This window comes from Gouania willdenowi, chromosome 7 (genome assembly GCF_900634775.1).
Source record: "Gouania willdenowi chromosome 7, fGouWil2.1, whole genome shotgun sequence".
NCBI classification, from domain to species: domain Eukaryota; kingdom Metazoa; phylum Chordata; class Actinopteri; order Blenniiformes; family Gobiesocidae; genus Gouania; species Gouania willdenowi.
Genome location: NC_041050.1, coordinates 21,046,645 through 21,071,600, shown reverse-complemented (window position 1 = coordinate 21,071,600; position 24,956 = coordinate 21,046,645). Strand labels below are relative to the sequence as shown.

Genomic DNA, 24,956 nt, shown 5'->3' with positions numbered 1-24,956 from the left:
GCTACATTTTGCCCAACAAGTACTTTTCCTTCGCAATAAATATACAGTTTCCCTTTTCTTTTGAAAATATTTTGCCTCTTTGAGTTCCACATTTCTGCCCTTTTTCACTATTGTTTGCCACATTTTGGCCTTAGGGTTGGAATTGGGGTCGGTGGTGTGGTGTGCTGGGTCCTCAGCTCCTGGGTGCTTTCTCAGGTGTGTGTGTGGGCGTGCGGTGGCTGCCTCTTGGCTTGGGGTCTTAGGGGCGTCTGGGGGGCTGCTCGGCCGTGGGAGGGTGGCCTGGGCTCCCTGGCCCAAATACCTGTTTTAGGTATTAACACTCACTCCTTACCGCTGTCCACAGCCACCACCATTATACCTAAGCTTCACACTTGTCACCAGAATGGCTTGATTACACAACGCAATAAGCACAATATGCACAACAACAACTTCACATCTTATTCTCACTTTAAAATAATCAACTCTTGCCCACCCTTCCATTTTCTACCTTGAATCTCTCCTCCCTGCTCCCAATCCCCCCCCCCCCCCCACCCGACCCCCTCACCCAGGTGTAACACAGCCCTCTCTTTTTTGACCCTCCCCTTAATAAAGTATTTCTTACCCTTCCTTTGGGAGGGCTGGTGATGGTCACAATTATGCAATAAATTAAATTCATTTATTTAATTGCAATAACAAAACATGCATTGCTGTCTTAAAAAGATTGCACTTCTTGTAGTGTTGACCTTTGACAGCATGTGCAGACAAGGTAAAAAAAACCCCAAAACATAACTGTTTCCTTTTTTTGCTACTCTTGATTATTTTGACCCATTTTAGTCACTTTTCACTCTTTTCTTGCTAAGTTTTTGCCCCTTTTGGACCATTTTATGACACCTTACTTATTGTTTGTCACTTTACTTACACTTTACTCATTGCCGGTCACAGACTTTATCACCATTTGCTTCCGTTGCTGAGTCGACCCTTCCTCGTTTGTCTCTCAGCCCAGCAGCAGCAGTGCTGACAGTGTTGTCAGTGTTGTTTTGGCTGAGCTTTGTTGTCCTGAGAGCATTGAGGTTTCACTTTGTTCACTTTTCTGAGGAGTTCTTGACCTTAAATATGACCTTGAGCCAAGGTTAAGGTCACACATTGAAAGGAAATGTTGTTCAATGGTACCAGTGCCCAAGTTATAGGGAAAGAAGTATTTTTTTAACTTTTTTTTGGTGACATCATGAAGTTTGACCTTTGATCTTTTTCACTGGTAGGTCGTACAGCTTTGGTCCAACAAAATAAAATACTCCACTTGAGATGAGCTTTTCATAAATGTAAACATCAAACTTGTATGTTAAATTTCATAGAGTTATAGAAAATTTTGGTTTTTGACACTTGATGTGACCTTGACCTTGAAATTTTGGCTCCTGATAAGGTCGACTGCACATCTTTGACATTGCCCCTATGAGATGACAAACGTGTCATTAGTGCTGCATTAAAAGCCTGGGAGGAGTTCTAGGACAAAGCAAGTTGCGGAAGAAAAATATTAATAAAAAGAACTCCTACGAGGACTATGTTTTTGGCAGTTTTCATTTGCCAAATACGGTAACAAAGATAGGATATGTAGTGATGTAAGAGGAGTGAAAGTGTTTGTTGAGAAAAGCTTGTTTCCTCAGACTCTGCTGCTGACTGTCACACATTGCGTCAAATGTCAGTGACATGGGACGGCGTTGCCGTAGAGATGACCTCAAGAGTTTGTTGGCACAGCTGGGTCCAGGTGTACATGGAAAGTGAGGGAGAGGTTAGAGTGTCGTATCAACATTCCATCCTTGAAGAGTTTGGAGAGAAAAAAACAGACCAATTAATTCAGGGGGGTGGGCGAATGAGAATAGAGAAGGTGTTTGGAGACGGGTTAGCCATAACATGGCTGCCAGCCCTACTGTTCCTGTTCCTGGTCAATTCCGATCAGTAATCCAATAGTGTGGCCATTTCCTGTGAAACAAACTATGCACTCCTCTTAAAGTTCCACGGTGGAATACATCTGAGAGAGTTCGGAGAGTTTGGCTCCTTTAGTCGATGACTGCGGCTTCCAATAGTTCTGCCAACGTATTCCAATTTTGCGATAAATCAGGAAAATGCCAAATCCAATCAACAGAAGACCCAATATCATAAATTCCAATCTGATGGTGATGGACGTCTTCCACGTCCTCAGGACTTGGAAACTCTCCCATTGCCCGTCCTTCTAGTAGAGAGATTTGACCAAAAGCGATGACAGACCAGATAATCAATTACACGATTAGATTCAGAATCGGGATGCTGATAGAGGTTCCTGTTAGATTAGAACAAAACAAAAACAAGACAAAGAGCAGCAAGCAGGAAAAAGAGGGAGCGAGTGGAAAATAGCATCCCTCTCCTCTGAGTGCAAGCAGGAAAAAATAAAAATAAATTAATATGAGACGGAAGGAGGCCCCGGGGAAGACCCAGGACACGCTGGAGAGACTATGTCTCTCGGCTGGCCTGGGAACGTCTCCGGGTCCCCCCGGAAGAGCTGGAGGAAGTGGCCGGGGAGAGGGAAGTCTGGGCCTCCCTACTGAGGATGCTGCCCCCGCGACCCGGAAACGGCTAAGCGGGAGAAGATGGATGGATGGATGGATAATATGAGACAGGCTGAACCTGTCTCATGTGAGCAGCAGTGCAGACAGAAGCACTTTTCTCTGATAGATGATGACTGATACTCGCCGCTCCACTGGAGCACGGGAGTCCCTATCTTTAACTCTACGTATTAACGTAATTGATTAGGTTAATAAATCATCCCAGCCTGACTAGCTAATAAGTAAAATAACTTACTTACTGGCTCTTCAACTCCCCACAGCGGCATTTAAGTTGTCAATTAGGGGCAAAGAAGCTCAAATGCAACCTGGGCTCTCCAGTGTGTGCTCAGCAGGTTGTGGTGGCACTGGGCGGACGGGCGCAGGTCTACTGGTCATCGAGTTCAAGTCATGTGACGCCACAGTAGAAAAGTTAAACAGTTCCGTGGTTCACACGCAGGAGAGACATTAGCTACAGCAACCGAGGAGATGCTAAATGCATGAAAAATTGAGAAGAGAGAATCCCGATATAGGGTTCACCATTCGATTCGAAACCCGATTTGGAAAAAAAAAAAAAAAAAAAAAAAAACTCAGACAAAGATTGGGCTGTAATAATGCACTTAACGCCTTTCAATTTGAATACACAGATCATATTTTGGAGAAAAAACTGATTAGTCAAAATGCAGATTCTTATTATTTTATGAAATTGTCAAGAATTTTTAAACAATACTATTAATATATAAATAAAGAAAATTGCCTAGGAATTTACATATTTTTCTTAAAGGAATCAGTTTTATTGGCCAGGTACAGTTTAGAACAATACAAGGAATTTGACTCGGGAGTTACAGCGAAAGAACACACATCAACACATCGGAGCAGCCATTTGCAGCACCCTATTTCAAGATCTATACCAAACAAAACGCATTGTTTTGCACCATATTGTTCCAATTCTGCTGTTTCATAGACGACATGAAGAAGAGATGAAGAGCAAAAAATCTGGATAATTAAACCATACCTTCAACCATTTCTGACAAAAACGCTGGTTCTTTGCAGCAGACTTGGGTCTGCATTAATGAGCAGCAATTGATCCTGGTTGCCTGTATTTACACGCACCCGGCCGGAGCTCTTCTTCTCTTCTTCATGCCATCTACGAAACAGCAGAGTTGGAATTGTTGCCCCCTGCGGTCACAGTTTTTTTCTGGTCACGGATTTTGTTTATCAAATTTCGGTAAACAAAAGAGGTTTACATGGACTATTTGAACTTTTACTGATTTTTAGAGCAACCCAAAGCGGCAGAAGTTGTCATTTTGACTGAAAGAGCCGCTAAATGATCCAGAATGCCTTCACTCCTGTAGGAGAACTTAGACAAGGAGTGATAAGAATTATAATATTAATCATTATTAATATTCCAGTAATTTGCCTGAGGAGGTACCATCTGAAATTGAGTTAAAGTGTTTTAAATCACTTAATTAGTTCAAGGCTTGATACTGCAACCAAATTGATCGCATATGCAACCATTCTTTTTGAGTGCGCGAGTGAAAATTTAATCTGTTCAAATCTGTGCGAGTTCGTAGGATGACCTTATTTTGTGATGGAGCGGCTGAGCGCTACATCACGTCCCACAAAGTGCACTTCTTTCTCTTTTTCTCTCTCTCTCTCTCTTGCTCCGCGCTGTGGGTGAGGAGACGGTGCCTGCTCACACAACTTGGCTAGGGGTAATGTGATGGTGAATGCGCCAAGTTTTCACACCAATGCGCTCCTTTGGAGTGCGCGCGATCCGTGAACAGAGCCAGGCATAACGAGTCCTTCACTGAGTGCGCACTCACATTGATGGCAGCAGTAAAAAGGAAAAAATGTGCCGAGCGCAGCGATGGAGCGTTCATGCTCATCAGAATCAGCATGGAGGGACCAGAACTGAGGGACTATGATGCTAGGCCAGATGTTCAGCTGTGGTTCTCCCAGGGCAGGGGTCTGCAACCTGTGGCTCTGCAGCCTAATGTGGCTCTTTGACTCTTATGCAATGGCTCCCTATTATTTTTTTTTACAGAGGTTATTAATGATTAATGACAAATAAAGTCAAGATATAACAATTTGTTAACCTAGAATAAATCACGTTGTGCAATGACTCAGCACCGTCCTACTTCACCTCCTGCAACATCTACAGACCATCAACTTTCTTTGCACCTGTGGCTAACCTTAAGTTTTAAATCCCTGGTAAGATAACTAATAGAATAGAATAGAATCAACTTTATTGGCCATGTAATGTAAGTTATACACACGAGGAATTTGACTTGGTGAACTGTGCTCTCTCTAATAATGTAAACATTAAATAATAACAATTAACTAGAAAAAAACATAAACATAAATACAGTAGTTAGACTAATATGTGCAAAACTAAATAAAATAATATAACAATAACAAGATAATAATAATAATAATAATAATAATAATAATAATATAATAGTGCAGTGATGAGTAGTGCAGGTGAACATTTAAATAGTATGTACAGATTGATCCAGGGTTGTTATGTTTATCTCCATGGTTATTTCACAGAAACAGGTCTGACACTCTTTGACTGTTTAGTGTTGATCACAGTGACAGCCTGGGGGAAGAAACTGTTTTTATGGCGGGTAGTTTTGACATACATGATCTGTAGCGTCTGCCGGAGGGGAGGAGTTTGAACAGATTGTGTGCAGGGTGTGAGGGGTCTGCAGTGATGCTACCTGCCCGTTTCCTGACCCTGGACAGGTGTAAGTCTTGGATGGAGGGCAGATCAACACCAATGATCTTTTCAGTCCTGATTATCCTTTGTAGTCTGTGTCTGTCTAGTTTGGTTGTAGATCCAAACCAGACAATGATGGAGGTGCACAGAACGGACTGAATGATGGAGGTGTAGAACATTATCAGCAGCTCCTGGGGCAGGTTGAACTTCCTCAGCTGACGCAGGAAGTACATCCTCTGCTGTGCCTTTTTTCTGGTTGTGTCTATGTGGGAGGTCAACTTGAGGTCCTGTGAGATTGTGGATCCCAGGAACCTGAAGGAGTCCACGGTGGCCACTTTGGAATCCCCCCCACTTTGAGTGGGGGGGATTCCTCCTGAAGTCCACTGTCATCTCCACAGTCTTGAGCGGGTTCAGTTCCAGATGGTTCTGACTGCACCAGAGAGCCAGCTGTTCCACCTCCCGTCTGAAGGCAGACTCGTCCTCATCCCGGATGAGACCGATGACGGTGGTGTCGTCTGCAAACTTCAGGAGTTTCACAGAGGGGTCCCCTGAGGTGCAGTCATTGGTGTAGAGGGAGAATAGAAGTGGGGAGAGAACACACCCCTGGGGGATGCCAGTGCTGAGTGACCGGGTGCTGGATGTGATGCTACCCAGCCTTACCTCGGTTGTAATGGGTCCGTCTCTTGTGGCAGACGGGTTGTTGAAGAAAAGTCTGAGGTGCAAAGCGTGGTTCTGGCTTGTGGTAGGAACGATGGCCCTGTTCCTTGATCAGTGTGTTTCACAGCTTGTTCAGTCAGCAGGTCACTGGTTCTGACTTGTGTTCTTCACCACGGGTTGAGAACTGACTTCGGGTGGATTTCTTCAGCACAGTGTGCTTTGCTCTATTGGCCTTCAGGTTAATTTCAAATCATTGAGGCCTTTGTTCCCTGGTATAGGTTTCCAGTGGTTCAGCTCTGCAGGCATTTGTCCTTGAGTTGGTTCAGGGTTTCAGCTCTTGTAGTTGGAACAGGAGGTTTTTCTTCTCCGGACGCGCAAGCTTATTTAAAAAGTCAAATGAAAGAATACGCTTTGTTACAAAGAAAATAAAAGATTAAAGAAGATATTCATACACTGCAGTGGGCATCTTAGCGGCTAGCACCAAAATCCAATGATTTGAATTTTGTGCTTTGTGTTTTATTGTGGTTTAAACTTTTCTATTGGTCAACGTGTTTTCGGGAGCCAATCAGATTGTTTGGGTGGTTCATGTGACCTGTGGTATGTGTAAAAGGATGGATGAATGATTAAACTTCTTTGGAGAAGAAATTAGACAATAAATCATAATACAGTCATTTTATAACCTTCAAAGCAAGATTAAAGTAAAGATCGTATTTTCCCGAACAGTTTGATACTAGACAAGATATGCTTTATGTAAAGTTAAATGAGAGATATTCCTTAAAAACACTTAAAGAGCATATTTACTATATATTACCTTATTTTAAGAATCCATTGAGTTCCCGTGAATAACGCATTAATGACAGTGTAAAAATTGTTTTGACATTGTATCAAACAATTTTGAGTTCATTTTAGTCATTGTTTTTGATATAGATTCTGCCGTGTGCTTCAAGAAGCAGCAGGGGGAAAGCAAACAGTCGTAAATGCCGGTCGGCTCCTTTGCTCTTGTGAGGGAGAAAAAACGGGGGGAGGCATATGGTTCTTTAAAGTTTGTAAAGGCCATTTGTTCAGGGGAGCAAGAAAGAGAAGGGAGGACATGTCTTCCTACACTCCTATAGAACTCAATGGACTAAAAGGGGAGATTGGCGTCATCAATGATTTCAACATGGCGGCAAACAGGCTTTGCAACAGTAAAGTAGTCCCATTTTTAAAAGTTAATAAAATTAATATGGTGCAAAATTATGCGTTTTGTTAGGCATAGATCTTCTAATAAAGACATTTCAAAGGTTTTAAGCCACATTTGTAAAAACAGTGGAGGATCCCTTTAAGGTAGGGATGCACCGAAATGAAAATTTGTGGCCGAAGCCGAAAAAAATATAAACGCTTGGCCGAATATCGAATGTCAGTCAATTTTTTGATAGTGCATAATTAGCCTGGAATAAATTTTTAGACATGTTTTTTAAAGAAAATAAATGTTTTTTGAATATTCTGAATTTTTTCATTTATATTAGCCCTTCAAATAAAACAAAACATGCAGTCCAAAAAAAAACTAAAGTGCATTAAAGGGGAGGTATGATGAAATAAATCACTTTATAATGGTTTTGCTACTGTGATAAACATCCCTTTAGCCTCATTCAGAGGGCCAAAGTTGAAAAAGTTCCGTTTCCTCCCTCTCTTGTTATTACACATTTTGTAAAAAATCAGCTCCAAATGGGCGAGTTGGATTTTGCCCACGTTGGCAGGTGACGTCACCTAACACGCCTCCTAGAATGTGAGCTCCTCCCTCTCCAACTATCTTACAGCTAAAACAACACTGATATTTAATATAGAATATATAATATACTTTATTGCCATATATGTAAATGCAAACTGCACTACTAGACGCCCAAACTGCACTACTTTTTCTGCTGCCGATCATGTTGGGAGTCACTGCTTGGAGCCACGGACCCATTGTTTATACACATCAGCTGTTAGCACTCATTGCTAATGCTACACCAGCCTATGCAGCAACACCCGACATTGTTTGTGAACTGAGGAGGAAACAATGGGGATGTTTACGGATTCGTGGCTCACAGCGCTAATAAGAGACTCGAGAAGAAGAAATAAAAGAAGAGTTAGATATTGTCATAGATATGTTCATTGAAAGGAAAACTGAAAGTGATGGAGATAAATATGCTCAGATGAACTCACACACACACAGAATTTAAACAAACACACAAATACTCTGTCCTAAACTCTCACACATTAAAATCATCTATTTACTCTTACATTAATGTACACAAAGACTAGCTCCACAAAAGCAGAATGACAGTTATTGATCCAGAAATTAAACTGATCTTACCTTTTATAGGCTCAATTTCCTCCTTTGTTTTTAAATCCCTTTGAACCTCGATCCATGGTGGTTTTTATCAAGTTTTAGTTTCTCTCTTTTTTTCTCACTCATTTGGTTCTCTCTATGTTCCTTGTGTCGATTTCGTCAAAACAAAGCGGCATCTTTAATGTTTCAGTTACGTGTGAGTAAAATTATCGCAATTTACCATCACTGGCTGTAAAGAGCAACTTCTTATCTTTCATGAACTGGTGGAATTTCTGCGATAGAGCAAATATGAGAAGAGTTACGGTCATTTAAATTAACATGTTGCGTTCTGGTGCCCTGGGAAACCCAGTCCGTTCGTATAATCCAGCTGTGAAAAGAGCATGTGTCTGGGTAAATCTTGATGTATAGTTACCCTACGCAACAGAAGATATGAAATTAACAGCATGTACTGTCAACAACAAACCCAGAGTCGCTTAATGGTTACGTAATGCCATACTTGTGTCATAAATTAACGTGATGACGAGTTTGTCTGTGGGAACCGAGTTGAGCTGGTGATCGCGTCTGTTCTACCGTGCCAGAGGAGGGTTGGATTCCTGAGCTTGGAACGGCCCGAGCTGGCAGTGTCAAGTTTTACATTTTAGGGCAAGGGGGTTGGATCGGTGGCGTGGTGCGCTGGGTCCTTGGCTCCTTGGGGCTTTCTCGGGTGTGTATGGGGGGGGGCGATGGTTGCCTCTCGGCTTGGGATCTTGGGGGCGGTCGGGGGGCTGATTGGCCGTGGGGTGGTCGCCGGGGGCCCCTAGATTGCCTGCTCTTGCTGCTGGCCTGGCTGCTTCTTCGGGCCCGGGGGCGGCTCGTGGGTTTTGCAGTGGCGGTTCTTGGAAATACATTTGTCATGGATGCACTGGCCTTGGGCTGTGGGATAACACTCATACTGGGCTCAACCATAGACACGTTGTTCCCAAATACCTGTTTTATGGAATTTCCACTCACTTCTTCCTCTGTTCACAGCCACCACCATTATTCCTAAGCCGCACACTGGTCACCAAACTGGCTTGATAACTCAACAATAAGCACAATATACACAACCACAATTTCACATCGCATCACTTGAAACCTATCGACTACTCCCCACCCATTCCATTTCCTATCTTGTATCCCTCTTCCCTGTTAACTTCCCCACCCCTCTCCAACCCCTCACCTTGGTGTAACACTGCCCTCTCTTTTTTACATCCTCCCTTCAATAAAGTATTTCTTACCCTTCCCTAGGGAGAGCTGGTGATGGTCACAATTATGCAATGAAATAAATACATTTATTTAATTTGCAATAACAAAATATGCATTGCTGTTAAAAGATTGCACTTCTTGTAGTGTTAACCTTCAACAGAATGTGCAGACAAGATAAAAAAAAAAAAAAAAGTTAAACATTTTATTTTGTATTTTGTTTTGTATTTTGTATTGTTGGAATGTCAGTGCTAAATAAATATTTCCATATTTTTATTCTTTAAATCATTAATGTTAACCAAATTACTGTATTTATACTTACAGTGCATTTGTTAATACTAATAAGGGTTGTCAAGTTAAATCTATGTTGTTATGACTCCAGAGGAAGGGAATGGGTTCTGTACCTGTCAGACACGCTGAGGCACACTGAATCTTGAATGTGGTTTGGGTGATTTAATAAAACAGCGGCTTTCACAGTTAACACACACTGGATGGATTCTTCTACACAGTGTGTATCACAATGAACAGCATGGAACTCGAGACCAGGTAAAGTGAAGCAAAGCGAAGCGGTTAACAAAAAAATTTGACTACCCAGCTCTCCTCTCTCCTAATGACAGCCAGAAATACACGCCTTTTGAAATAGCCGCCCTTTACCACCTGTCACCCCGCATCGCATGCGTTACCGCAGCAACCAAACACCATGTCATACATACACAAATATACTACAATATGGCTCCTACACGTTTTTACCATTTTAGGAATGGGGTGAGTTAGAGCCCCAAGACTGCATAAATCTTACTCTGACCTGACAGCAAAAATTGAGAGCTCTGCTGATCTGAGTTCCGAGTTAGTAAGGGTGATATTTGACCACTTTAGTTCAGCACTGTTTTTCAGTGATAGCAGAGTTGGTGCACCAAGCATAGTTTATTTTATTGCACAAAACGCTGGTTTTACTGGAGCCGTCTGAACTTCGGTCTGCCCAATGTGTGTAGTGCTCCATAACTCAATGGCCAAAACAGTGTTGAAGAAGTGTTTACATATCATGTTGGATGAAACATTAAAAGTTGGACATTGTTTGCATTTTTGCTATAATCTTATTTCTGACATATACTCACGTTTATGCCACAGAATTTTGTTGTGGTAAATGCTGATCAGACTGCAAAACTAAGTATTTAGTAAATTTACAACTGTAATTGAAGTTGATAAATGAACCCTTTCATATTAATTAAGTAATCATTTATCTTTACATTAGCCTAACCTATAAGACAGAACAAGTTATGTATATTATATTGTTTATTATAGTACAAATAGATTTATTGCTTGTGTTTGTTGAAAAACACATGAAAAGAGGACCTTGAAAAAAATATCACACATTAAATCGCAATTGAGGAAAAAAAAAATCTTTGCTTGAAAGTATCTCTCTGTATTTGGCAGCTGTCTTCTTAACCTTAAAACACACCAAACGTGAAATTCCTGCAGCAGAAAATCATCCCCACAGCATGCTGCTGCCGCTAGGTGAAGAGCAGTACCTCATATTCTCCAGCACTTGCAGTTAAGGCTAAATAGTTATATTTTGGTTCCATGAGATCCTAGACTTTTTTTTCTTTCTTTTACAGAGTAGCTAAAGCACCGGTCCAGATTGCTTTCCGTCTAAGTTTAATAAAGCTTTTTGGAAGCTAGCTCCATATTTATTAGAAATATTTATTGAAGCTTCAGACCTAAGTGTCTACCCCAGGGCTTGAACCCAGGACCTTCCTGCCATGAGACGACTGTGCTAACCACTACACCACCTTGCTTTAATTTTTGACAAACGCTGTAACATTACAAAATTAGAAAAAAAGTGAAACGGACTGGCGCCCTGTCTATGGTGTACCCCTGCCCAGCGCCCTATGAGAGCCGGAGATTGGCACCGGCAGACCCCTGCGACCCTGATAAATGGAAATAAGTGGGTATGAAGATGGATGGATGGATGAAATGGATCACCTACTTTCTTTAACTGGAAATATAAGAGGAAGCTGGATTATTTGGAGAAAACCTACACAGGCACAGGCCGGACATACAAACTTTACACAAAAAGGTACCATGTAGGTACCTAGGATTTAAACCAATTACCCTGGGTTAAAAGGGTTGTGCGTATCATCTTCTTGAATGAGAGGTGAAACGTGTTCAGGAAAATCTATTTTTTGCAATCAAGAAAATGAAGCTATCACCAAAAACTATATTATTTTAAAGATTTTTTTGCTCTTCGTTTTTTTTGCGGAATCTCTCATTGTCTGACTGCTGGCACTGTGTGCTTTTTCTGAGCCGCTGAATGTCGGATGCAGAGTGCAGATGTCCGGTTGTCCTCTGTAAAACTCCTTCAGTTATGAGTGTTGGAAGCACTTCGAGACCTTTGAAGAAACTTGCTGTGTTTAAGTTGCTCTGCTGCAGCTCAGAGAGCTCTGTTTACACACCTCTCACATTGCCCCTGCTATAACCTTTGTAAAGGAGCCACATATTGAATGGTTACATTTTTTTTTAAAAACATCTGTTTATTATCTTTTATGGAAAAAAAAAAAAAAAAACATGCACAACAATACAATACACACGGCAGCACCCCTGCTAGCAATCAAATCTGTTCATCAGTCCAAACCTAATTTTGTACAGAAATAGCTTATCCCTTCAAGAGCCAGAAAGAGAGTCATTCCTTTAAACCACTGAGAGACACCACAGATTGTCGGTTCCTTCAATGAGCGAGCGATGTATCGTTTTGCCTCCAGGAAACATGCATTAAGTAAATACTTGACATTTTTTGAGAAGAAACCATTTTCAGGATATATATTAAGAATGCACAGTTTAGGGTTAAGAGGCACTTTTTGACTAATAATTTTACTGCACAGATCCAATACCTTTTCCCAGAAGCTCACAACCAATGGACACTCCCACATACAATGAAACAGAGACCCCATGTGGACACCACATTTAGTACATGTGTCAGGGACATTCGGGCTAAAGCGATGCAGCTTGGCGGAGTGATGTACTGTCTGGTAAGCCATTTATACTGTAGTAATTTGGAGTGTGTATTAACTGTTTGAGTTTGAACTAGGGAGCAAGCTGCTGGCCACTCCTCAACTGTTAAATTGGTATGTAAATCACTTCTCCAAGCCTGTAAAAAAGTTTCTGAGGATTCTTTGCACTTGTTTATGAACAGGTTATACAGTAAAGAAACCTGTCCCTTGGACTGAAGATTATTTAAAACAATATTCTCTAGGGTAGTTAAACATGGAAGCTCTGGGCCAGGGCTATTCAATTAAAAATTGACTCGGGCCGGATTTTCAGACTAAGGATATGAGCTGGGCCGGACATTTTTAGCAGACAGTGAGCAAAGTTAACCATTTAAAATAAATATAAATAGAAAAGATAATGAACACACTGGATGTTTATTAACGTATTGCCACATCCAAAAGGACATAAACTAAACCTGTGCTGAAATATGGTTTCATTAAATTTTACATTTCAAACACATAAACACAAAACACATTTTGATACAATACAATACAAGCACATGTTAAGGTGCATGTGAACATAAAAACAAAGATTAGAAATGACATCTTTGGATTTGAAGTGCAAAAAAAAGTTACTTAGCAACTTTTCAGAACTTGAGGTATTTTTCTTCTCTTGAAATAACAAAAAGCAGAGTTTGTCCCTGTCCATATTTGGTCTCATCTGAGACAGTCACATTCTGCATATAATCAAAAAAATAAACCGTGGGCACGGTGACACAGTTACTATCCCATTGAAAGGAAATAAAATGTGCATAAAAAAGTGCAACTAAGTGAAATATTAAGTTAAAAGAAAATAGTCACATAAATACATAAAACTACATTTTGTTCCTGCTATAGCACACTACTTTATTTCACTCATTACATCTCAACTTATGTAGATGTGAGTGTAACACTTCCCTAGTGGATTTTTCTAGTGGGAGAAATGACACCTCTTGTTTTGAACAAGAGCATAGATGTTTGGCTCATAAGATGTCAATGCAATCCGAAGGCAGTAGTTAAGAGTACTGTCAGTCAGAGAGCAACAAGAGCTGTTTTTTTATCATGTTCATGTGTGAAAAGCTTGATTCACATGTGTATGTTGATCACAGAAACGCTCCAGTGCTTTGCCTTTGGAGAGCCACCTTACGTCGTTGTGCAACAATAGGTCCTGGTGCTCCGCAGACATCTCCGACAACAGCTGGCGAAATAAGCGATGTTGGAGGCTTGATGTTGAGCGAATAAAGTTTATTATAGCCATCACATTGTCCATTGTCTTTTTAAAATGATCGCTCAGTTTTGCGCACAATACAGTCTGATGCACAATACAATGCAGGGTTGTCATCTGAGGCGCAACAGTGGACCAACGTGCAGCCAAACCTCTAACTTTTCCAGCCATGGATGGAGCCCCATCCATAACAAGCATGCACACGCGCTTCATGTCCAGATCATTATCTTCAAAAAATGATATTTTTTCAAACAGTATCTCACCTGTTGTTTGTCCATCTAATGGCAACAAGCCCAGCAGTTCCTCTTTGAAAACGTTCCCGTCAAAAAAACAGACATACATGGAAAGCTGGGCTGTGTCAGTTCTATCTGTAGACTCGTTTACTGCTACAGCCATATTATCAGCTTTTCTGAGCTCTCTTAGCAGCGTCTCAAAGACATCTGTGGCGAGAACGTCAACCCTGCGAATGATGTGAAGTGTCACACTCTTCTTAACTTTATCGTCGGTTAAGACTTCGTCCACGACAGCCAACATGCAGTCCTTCACAGTTTCTGAGTCTGTGAACGGCCTCTTTTTCTTTGCCAAGATCCATGATACACGAAGGGAAGCTGCTGTGGCTCTTTCCTGAGCTGTGCAAGTCTGTTTCATTGTAGTACAGCTCCGGTTGTAAGACGCAGTCAAACTTTGAATTTTAGCCACCCTGTCATGAGATCCCTCGGGAAAGTTTGTTCGAAATGCGGCATGTTTTTCAGTGTGGTGTCTCCAGACATTATAGTCTTTCAGCACTGCAACGCATTCGTTGCAGAGTAAACACATTGGTTTGGCGTTCGGACCTGGTGGTAAAATAAATAAATACTTGTCTGTCCATGAAGGATTAAACCGACGGTTTTCCTCTTCGATTTTTCTTTTCAGGGTAGAAAAAGACATGCTGAAATTTTCACCTGCATAGAACTGCTAACTCCACCTCAACAACAACACAATGCATTGTGGGTTGTGTTGCATTCAATGTTTGCAATAATGTAGGAATTTTTGTAAGAACATGTCAGTGTTACTGAAATATGTTTTTCTATACTTCTCGGACCCAAGTCATTCAGCAGTTGCCTTTGGGCCACTTGAGGGTTGCTTTCGGGCCGCTAATTGAATAGGGCTGCTCTAGGCTATTCTTTTGCCTAGACATTATAAAATTCCTGAGTTTAATATATTTGAAAAAATGCTTTTTATAAATGTTGTAAATTGGTTGAAGCTCCTGAAACGACTTTGATTTGTTATCCTTGTAAAGGTAAGACACTTTCGCTGCACCCTCATCAGCCCAAGATTTAAATCCAGGATTTGCCCTGCCTGGTCGAAAGTTTTCGTTGCCATAAAGTGGTGTAAAATGAGATAGGGGTTTTTCCTCCCCTCCATGAGCAAGAACACCGTACCATACCAATATGGTGTTCTTTAGGAAGGGGTTCCTCATTTGTTTAATCAGCTTTTTCCCATCTGCCGAGTACATGTAAAGGTTTAAAGGGGTCTGGGTATCATTTGATAATCCCAAATTCATCTGTAAACCAAAATAAAATAATCGTTTTTATTCCTCTCCTTCTCAAACAAAAAACAAGAAAACCGTTTTACCGTTTTAATCAAAAAACCACAAAACAATCAAAATTGGCCCGTTTTTCGATTGTCCCGTGTCCTTTTCTCCTTTTCCCTTTTCCAATTGAACATTGAAAAACAGCAGTTTCCGTTTTCCATTCTCCTTTCCCCGTTTAGAATTGAAAATAGAAAATCAGCTGTTTCCTTTTTCCATTCTGAACTCTGATACGGAAAACGAAGTCACGTGTCACGAGATCACGTGGTCTGGCTTTTTTTTCAACCGACATGCGGAAGTGATGGTGTCAGAATAAAAGCATACAGGGAGAGAGAAATAAAGCAGGCACAAGATCTATCACAGAGAGTGATACATCATTAAAAGCTTTACAAAAGCTACATAAAGATCAAGTTTTGGTGTTTTTTTAATTTCGACATGAAATTGCTTAGCCGGCCTGTCGTGTTTGAAAAACATAAAATGACCAGCAGAGGTCCCCACGTCCCAACAAACAATATGAGACACCAAATCCCTACTGAAATATGATCAGACTAAGATTTAACTTTTTATGGCTTGCAGTGTTTACTTACATTACATGTTTATTCAAACACGCTCTTTTATGAAACCATATCAGGATGAGAGTGGTGATGTGGAGACATGCAAGAGATGTCCCTAAAAGGTGAAAAAGAGCTGTGTCCACATTGCAGCAATTCTGTACGTGCATTTGTATCCCGAATCAGCTGATCAGCCATTCCTCAAACTCTTTGCATGTTGTGACGGTCTGATGCGCTCTCTTCTGAAGGCATCGGCTGTAATTTCTTTCAGCAAGGCTGGATCTTTACACTTCCTGAGATGTAAATCACAATCATGTATATGTTTCCCTCATACACTTCAATAGGCTACAATTAATCAGCTGGTTTTTGTGACATATATATTTCATGGTAGTATTAGTATGAGTGGTCAAAGATTAGATCCAATATTTTATATTAAATGATGAAAAGGCAAACACTTCATACTTAATACATTTACTCAATTCATTAGTTAATTCACATTTTTAGTTTGCGTTTAAAAAAAAAAAAAAAATATATATATATACTGTATGTCATATTTTTTTACTTAATGTATTTTTAATATGGCGTGCATTTAATTAAAAGATGTATGTTAACATTTTCTGAGAATGCTGGTCAATCATCTGTGCTTACGCATGGTCTAAGGAGGTTCTATTTTAGTTTGTAGAGTAGAATAAATTCAAACAAGAATACATTGATTAATTTTAGATTTGTGCTTTAAGCGTTTGTATGCACGGTTTAAGAACAGATTGTGTGTATGCACTGTTAATGAATGAGGCCCATTGTGTCTGACATGACTGATGACTTTGACAGATTTCTATTGTAGATAAAACACAATAATGATCCAAAAATGGACCCATGTGGTACCCCACAGTGTATCATAGCACCCTGACTCATACCATTTATGTTGACAGACTTTTGTCCATTATACAACTGAGCCAGGACATTGATGAGAAAATCCAAGTTAAAACTTTACAACATCTTTTTCCATAACTCCCTCGTTTTTGCGCTGTGTCCACTTTCGTTGCTACCTGTCGGCCACAATTGGGTATACTTGCTTTATTTGGCCGATTCCACATGTTGTATCGACGTGAGCCGTCGTGGTTGTGGGTAGGAATCACTTTGAGGGGCTGCTCAGCTAAGCAGAACAAGAGATCGAGTGTACAAGAAGAAATTCGGAAGTGTCTCTTCTATTCTTCTTGAAATCGACTTGAAAATGTCATTTTTGGTTGTCTGAAGTTGCCATCTAGGAGGATGACAAACAATGTTTGAAAATTTTAACAGGAAAGAAGTTGAGGTGTGATCTGAGATTACTATACTATCATACCGACAGTTACTAATTACAGATAATAAGCCTGCTGAAACTAGATAATAATCAATTCTGGAAAAGGTTCGGTAAGAGCTGGAGTAGCAAGACAAAGTCAACTAACCTGGGTGCCTACTTCTCCACACATCGATTAAATTAAAATCTCCATACACTGAAGAAGCTCTTTTCTTGTCTGTGGGTGTGTGTCTATCCCCGTAGATCTATCCAACTATGGTTGCAACACACAATTGAAATCACCCCCGATAATAAGATGACCAGGCAAGGCAGCTAATGATAGGAAAAGATGTCTGTAAAATGCTGAATTATTATTTGTCCCATAAACATTTACCAAATTTAGCCTAAAAGAAATAATTTGACATTGAACAATAAGATTTCGGCCAAAACAATCTTTAGTTACATTTATTAGCTAAAAAGGAACTGACTTATGTATGTGTGATTACCCCTCGTAAATGTGAGCTAAAGGAAGCTGAAAACACCTGACCAGACCATCTTCTCCTCACTTGATCACATCCTCAGCAGTTAAATGTCTCTCTTGAAGGAAAACTATCTTAGCATTTAACTGCCAGATCCTGCTCATAACCTGCTTTAATTTAATAATTTTATTTAACCCTCTCACATTCCAGGAGGAAAACTGAAGTTCAGAGGTCATAAGTAAAAATTAAAATCATTTTAAGATGATGAAACTTAAAGTGGCTGCTGCTAATATAGAAAGTAACATAAAAAAAGAAAAACACAGGAACACCAATAACAAAAAAAACCTAATAACACTACTGTGTGTACCTCCCAAAATGATATACACCCACCCACCCCAAAGAAAGCACATCCTAAAGAGCCCACTAAGGAGCTCAACTATAGAGCTATGCTGGTCCACACATGCTGAAGTCATAGTGAGGAACAGCAAGCCCAGCAGTCAAAGTGATAACCCCCTCCCCCAAATAGATCCGTTCAATAATCATTATAACAAAAATAAATATACTTAGCACCACTGGCTGTGTGTATATAACACATACCACAATAAATACTGTGCTAAGAAAGTAATGTCATTACCGTTCTCGTATAGCCACCATACAATAATAACAGATCTATTCATGCAAAGTGTTGAAAAGGAGCGACTCTCACATGCTGCTTCAGTTAGTTGCCCACAGGATCGTGATAGTCGTGCCGTAGTTTCTGTACAAACCCCTCCGCCGCCGCTGCCGTATCAAAAGTGTGGCGTCTTCTGTTGTATGTAATGAGCAGTATCGCTGAGTGAACAATCCCATACCGAAGGTCCAGAATGGAGAGAGACGGCAGCTCCTTCACTCAGTCAAACGCCTTTCTTCGCTTTTGTAGGTCAGCAGAGAAGTCTGGGAAGAGCATAATCCTTTGGTTGTCGATAAATATACGCTCCTTCATCCTCGCAGCCCGCATAATGCGTATTTTGTCGGCGTAGTTCAAGAGTTTCATTATTACCACTCGGGGTCGTGCCGCCGGTCGCTCCCCTGCCTCATTGATCCTCCCAATCCTGTGTGCTCTTTCAATCAGTAGTTGACAAGGAAAGTTAGCAGCACCAAGCACCGCGGGCAGCCATTTCTCCAGAAAAGTGCCCAAATCACTCCCTTCTTTCCCTTCCTGAAGGCCCACGAGACTGAGGTTTGAGCGGCGACTGTAGTTTTCCAAGTCGTCCACCTTGTTTACCAACTCCTCAATAACAGTCTTCATGGTTGCGTTCTGGGTTGGCAGAGATGTAATGTTGTCCTGGTTAGTACTGATTCCGTCTTCAGCTCCAGTAATACGCACCGTCACTGCCTTCAATTCAGCGTGTACCCCCTGGATTGCTTCAAAAAGTCCATCAGATCTCAGCACGAACTCACTCTTCAGTGCCTGGAAAGCGGACAGCACATTGTCTGGGCTGGTAGCCATGCTAGCACATGTAGCTAGCTTGCTGCGCCGAGTCTAATTTCGCAGATTTCTGTGACTACTTCGGCGGTTTCGATGGCATCAGGAGCTTCGAGTTGTCACAGCAATAAGATATTTAATGGTCAGAGTTATTTGTAGTTATTTAGTTGCCAAATTCTTTGAGTCTGACGGAAGGGGTCCGAACACCTGTCCGTTCAGCACCGCGCCACAAACGGAAGTCGTTTAAGAAGGTTGAATGGTTAAATGCTTTAAAAACAGCAACTTGGTATTATATGCTCTGAAAGAAGCCAGACTGCAGAATTTACTCACACATTTTGTCCCTAAAGAGAGAAAAAAGTGGCACAAAATGTTAAATATTGTTCTGCTAGTGATCAATAGTGTTTATTTTATTTATTCATACAGGTTACAAGAAAAAAATACAATAAAATAAAAATCTAATATACAAAGTTCTCAGGTAGACAATATAAGAGAATAACAACATTAATCATACTATTTTTTGGAAAGGGTGCGGGATTAAGTTAATAAAACAAATAAATGGGCTTTTTTGGCGTTTTTCTCCAGTGACTTTGATCCAGTTTTGTTTTTCTTGTAAAATCATATTGAGAAAAAAAATACATCATTATATCTTCATTTTGAGGAAAAATATCAAGATATAAATTTTTGTCCAGCCATACTTCAGGTTAATAATAGTTAATAATAGAATATTAATAGAATATTAAGTTTCTTTTTTTCTTTTTCAGGTTTGGACCGTCTCAATCCTGAACACAGCCACGTCTGGAATAACAGTCTTTGGTTGAAAAAAGGAGTACTTCTTCGAGCCTCTCCTGGTTGTTAAGTCATTTCCATCTTTACATTTAGGTTTTGTCGAATAAAGTTTTAAAAAGTTGGGATCTGCTTACCCTTTTACAGGGCTTTTTTCTATTTGGATTACTCAAAGGAAAATACTTCTAAAACAAGATTCCAGTTCTGCATTAATCAGAGGAGTACAAAGTGTTCGGGAGGAAAGACAATAAAAAACATTGCTGAATTGCTGAATTACTCCAACAGCTGTTTTTTTTCAGATTAATTTGAGTACATGGTGGCATCTGGTCATAGAGGGAAGGTTCTCTCTTTCTCAAGTTATACTATCTGCATGTACGTATACCAAAATCCCAGGCTGGAAACAAGCCTGTGTTCTAGTTAATGCTCCTCTAGCGCAACCTCTCCCTCCCAACCTCCTCTATGGTTCATCCTATCGCCCTGATCGTCTAGGAGACATGCCTGTGCAGGAGATGGCTGTGAGTTCAGCCAAGTCCCTGTACTGGGAAAAGTTCCCACATATGTCCCAATGCCGTGTCTACTGCACCCCAGTCTACCACGCTGGCCTGCTCTATGTGCTAGGGGGTTGCAGTGAGACTGGCACACCCTTAGACAGTGCTGCAGTCCTGGATGTGGAAAGCCAGACGTGGAGCCAGTTGCCACCACTGCCAACTGCCCGAGCGGGGGCCTCTGCTGTAATGCTAGGTGGTCAAGTGATGGTCCTCGGTGGGATGAACCAGCAAAAGGTTCCGGTAGCCACAGTGGAAATGTACCACCCAGATGAGGGCAAATGGGAGACAAGGGCCAGTCTTGGTCATCCATCCATGGGAGTCACCACCGTGGAGAAAGGTAAGAAAATAAGGTGTGGTCAACACAGTTTAAATGCAGTGAATGTTCATCAGATGATGTTTTAACAAACTGACAAACTATGCAGGAAAGAGAGTGGGTGGTATTCAACAAAAACCTTTCACTGACCACTAAATGATGATTGTGCAGATTTTACTGATGTTAAACTCTCACTGAATTCAATATTAAGGGTGCAACGATTAGTCGACATTGTCGACAAAAATCGATAACAGGATTAGTCACCGACAAATGTATTTGTCAACAATTGTCGGTTACGTCATCACCGTCTTCTTCAAGCTGCAGATGGAGCGGCTCATCTACCTTCTATATATCTGTGCTCAGAGCTGTATGCATGTGATTACCAGGAGATACAGTATATCATGAAAAACATTTCCACTGGTAAGAATATGTTGCTGTTACCGCAAGCTCAACGCTGTCGACGCCTCTCACATACGTAGCTCTGCTCGTCACAGTCTACCTGAAGCTGTGACGAGCAGCGACACATCACGCACCGCTACTTAAGTTAAGACCAGACACCCACCCAACAAAGTGAACCAGTCTAAGTTCCTCCATCAGATCCACTCCGTCAGATTCAAACACAATATTTGTGATTATATTTCACGTGTTCACAGACAAAGCTGGTCCCATTAGACAGTAATGTAACTATTGTGATTATTATACCAGAATATCCCATTAGTACTGCTCTCAGTAATTAATGATTCAATCATCAAGTCTGATCTGGTTTAATTATAGTAAATCAGTAAGGTATTTATCAACTATAACTTCATTTTTTACTCATTATCAGATATACGATAAATTAGATTCAGCAGCAGTGTTTTATATTAAACAGTAAAAACACTATTGCAGTGAATTTTGCTTTTCATGTGCTTTATAAATGAGGAAATAAATGAATTATATACAGTAACACTAATGGAGTCACCCGTATGCACAAACTGTAACATGTTCTATAAAATATTTGCTTATTAACTCTTTGAGTCAGCAGCTATTATAACTTTTTTTTTATGTGTAAATGCTATTAATGAATCACATTCTAGTAATGATGTAATCAATTTAATTTGTGTTTGTAAGGAAACTGTTTACACTTTAAGTTAGGAATTGTTTTATTTATTTATTTCTTGTGTTTATTTGTCGTAATTTGACCCAGGCCAAATTTAAAAGATTGCAACATAGAGCAAATAATTGTACGATTTGTCATCCGATTAGTCGACTAATCATTTCAATAATCGATGACTAGTCGATCTAGGCATTAAAGCCTCAGAGCTAAACATGAAGCTAATGTTTTTGTTTATGTATCTTTGTGCATCCTCAGTAAGTTGTGCACTGCAAAAGTTAAAGCTGCAGTTTGTAGACTCCTCGCTCCGCTCTGTTTTGAAACCTAAACTCAATCTTTGGTTTCATACCTTTACCGGTATTTTTTGTGAATGCTCATCGCAACTTTTTTCTCAATATTAACTCGTGACAAATGTAGGGACGTTATCGTGTGTTAGTGGAGATTTTTCTGGTGTTTTTGAGACTCAGACATGAATTCACATATTGCTCTGTAGTTACTGTCCTGAGCAGCGGCTGCTACCGTCAGCTCAACTCCGCCACAAGCACACACAGAGGGGGCTCTGATCTCAGCTGCTCTAAGCGGCAGCCACATTCAGACTGTAAAACAAATTCAACTTGAATAAGCTTCAGGTTTACAAGCGCTTTATACTGTCTGTTCTTGCTCTCCCTCTGAAGCGGGTGGACCACGCAAAACATGATGATGCCGGTAATGTGCAACGCTTTCCTGCACAAACACATTTTGCAATAGCGGTGTCAAAGGGTGCACGTTGGTGCGATGCTGAAGTCGACAACATCTTGAAAACAGAGGAACTACCAAATCTTGCTCACATGGATCTTTAATTTTCTAGGAATAGGCTTTCCCTATTCACAGGATTTACAATCTGCAGTAGATAAATACTTTTGATCACTGACAGAATTTCAATGATTGGCAGTGTAATTATAGAGGGGGAAATAATTTTGGAGGGAAAAGTCATAAAGATGACTCTAGGCTTATATTTTTTTAAGAAAAAAATGGCTATTTAGGATTTATCAGTGAGTGAAAAAATAAGGCAACTGCAACATACCCCTGTGGCTGCTTAAAGCATTAACACTTTCCATCCTAAGCACTTAATCTCCATCACTAACACACAACTGTAGTTAACAGTTTGGGTCTACTGCTGTGAGCTTGGAATGATCTGAACCGGCACTGTGAGTGCCCTCTCAGGTGATGTAGGGGCCTGTTGCTTGGGTTCTGGTCCATTAAGGGCCTGGAGCATTGCAGTGGTGCAGCTGGGCGCACTGGGCCCCTGGCTTCGCTGGCAGGGTGACATGTGTAACGTCACACTGCTCGTACAATATGAAATAGAAGTGAACAGGGGGAGTGATTGTGCACTCAGAGGTGAACACCTGTTTATTGGAGTCAGCAATTTCTATGCTATGTCACATATCTGAAGGTGAAGGCTGAGAGGAGAGAGGCTGGACACACCTCCCAGTTGAAACTTCTCATGTCATGGCGACATGGGTCCACAACAGAGCATGCATGAACATGGGCACATAAAAGCGCTCCTCACGCTATGAGGGTTGGTTAAGTCTGTAGTGCATGCCTGCATTCTGTTTCCAACACTGCTTTGTCAGGATAAAGAAATCATGTGATAAAACATGGCCAATGTGCACCCAATTTTTCAGATAATTGATTGAATGCACCTTTTCATGTTTCACGTGCTTGCATTCATTTTCACATGGAGCCTTATATGAACAGATTTGGATACATGCACCTAATGGCTCACGAAAGGTACACATCTATGACACTGCAGGCTTGGGTATTTATGAATACTCGAATCTGAAATGAGAAGACATTAATGGTCCATTATGACGCCATTTTTCTCCATTTGTTCGAACAACCCTAAGAACATAGTATTTTAGTTTTTTTTCCCCAAAAGCTTGCCTGTTTTCTGGAGTTTTAGCCCTCTGAAAACTGACTTTCTGAGTAATTCTCAAAACGGGCTGATTTGTGGCCCACTTATGCATATTCATGAGTAGGCGTTTCTGTAGATGCTATCCACACAGTCTTGTTATTCTTTTCAGCCAAAAAACTGCACATTACAGTAAAACACAAGGCTATTAAAGGGGACATATCATGCTTTTAAATCCTTCCTTTTTACATATAAATCATACAGTTGTGGTCTATATAAAGCGCAACTGCAATGCTTGGGTCTGAATTCCTCATTATTATAGCTCCACAGGCCCCTTTTCTACCCCTTTTCTGATGTTCTTCTGAGAGCAACTCGTTTTGGTGCGGTCTCTTTAAATGCAAATGAGACACTTCATACCCCGCCCCCTCTCCAGGTTGCAGAGGTGACACTCGGTTCAACTCCACCTTGTTCGGCCATTTTTGTAGTTTGATAGAAGAGATACAATTGTCTAGCGGTGCAGAAAATGTTTATTTACAAAATGTCAACAACGGAAGACTTGTCCATCCAGCCTTACATGTTTGAGCCAGAGTCTACCCAGGGGAGCGAGATGAAAATGAAGATGATGAACCTGCAGAACACTAACAAGTGAGCCAACACAAGCACCGAGCTAACGCTAGCGCCAAGCTAGCGCCAAGCTAACGTCACGAAACGGCAAAATGAAATGACTAATGAAAAGTTTAGACTTAAATTAAATCACGTAGGCCATATCATCAAGGATCTAAAACGAGCACACAGCGCTAACATTTGAAGACGGTGCAACTGCTAATGCTAACAAAACAATGACAGGGACGTCTTATCATCACACTTTTTAGCGTTATTTACAGCTTACCGAAGTGCTCTGTTTGTCGTCTCCAAAGATAGAAAGAATTGAACCCTCAATCAGACAAAGTCTTTTGGCAAGTCCGACTTTATCCTGGTGGAGGTTGCAGAAGCAGTCATCCTTGAAGTGCTTCGCGCACACAAAAATGACCTTACCCACAGATGTGGGTACATTTCTGTGAAAAATAAAACTCAACCAGGCACTTTGAAATGGTTCTGATGCTGGGAGACGGTGTAATGAAGCGTGTGGGTTACTACATCCAACAACCGAACATTTTGACTTATCCTCTCGTAACTTCAGCATCCTTGAGCTTGGACTACAAAATAAAAGCGAGGGAAAAAAAGTGCGGATTGCTCAAAGTGTTTGGCCTGGAGTCGATGTCCTAATTTGGCAGTT

At 40.8% G+C, this 24,956-nt stretch overlaps 1 protein-coding gene across 1 annotated transcript in view; it reads left to right on the top strand.

Moving 5' to 3' along the window:
* The window catches only part of klhdc8b (kelch domain containing 8B), a 72,161-nt gene that overhangs the window by 3,070 nt on the left and 44,135 nt on the right, over positions 1-24,956 (top strand). Inside the window, exons 2-3 of the mRNA XM_028453146.1 lie at positions 19,814-19,900; positions 19,983-20,720. Coding sequence (XP_028308947.1) covers positions 20,330-20,720 — 391 coding nt within the window. The 5' untranslated portion in view covers positions 19,814-19,900; positions 19,983-20,329. The remainder of the gene's footprint in view (positions 1-19,813; positions 19,901-19,982; positions 20,721-24,956) is intronic.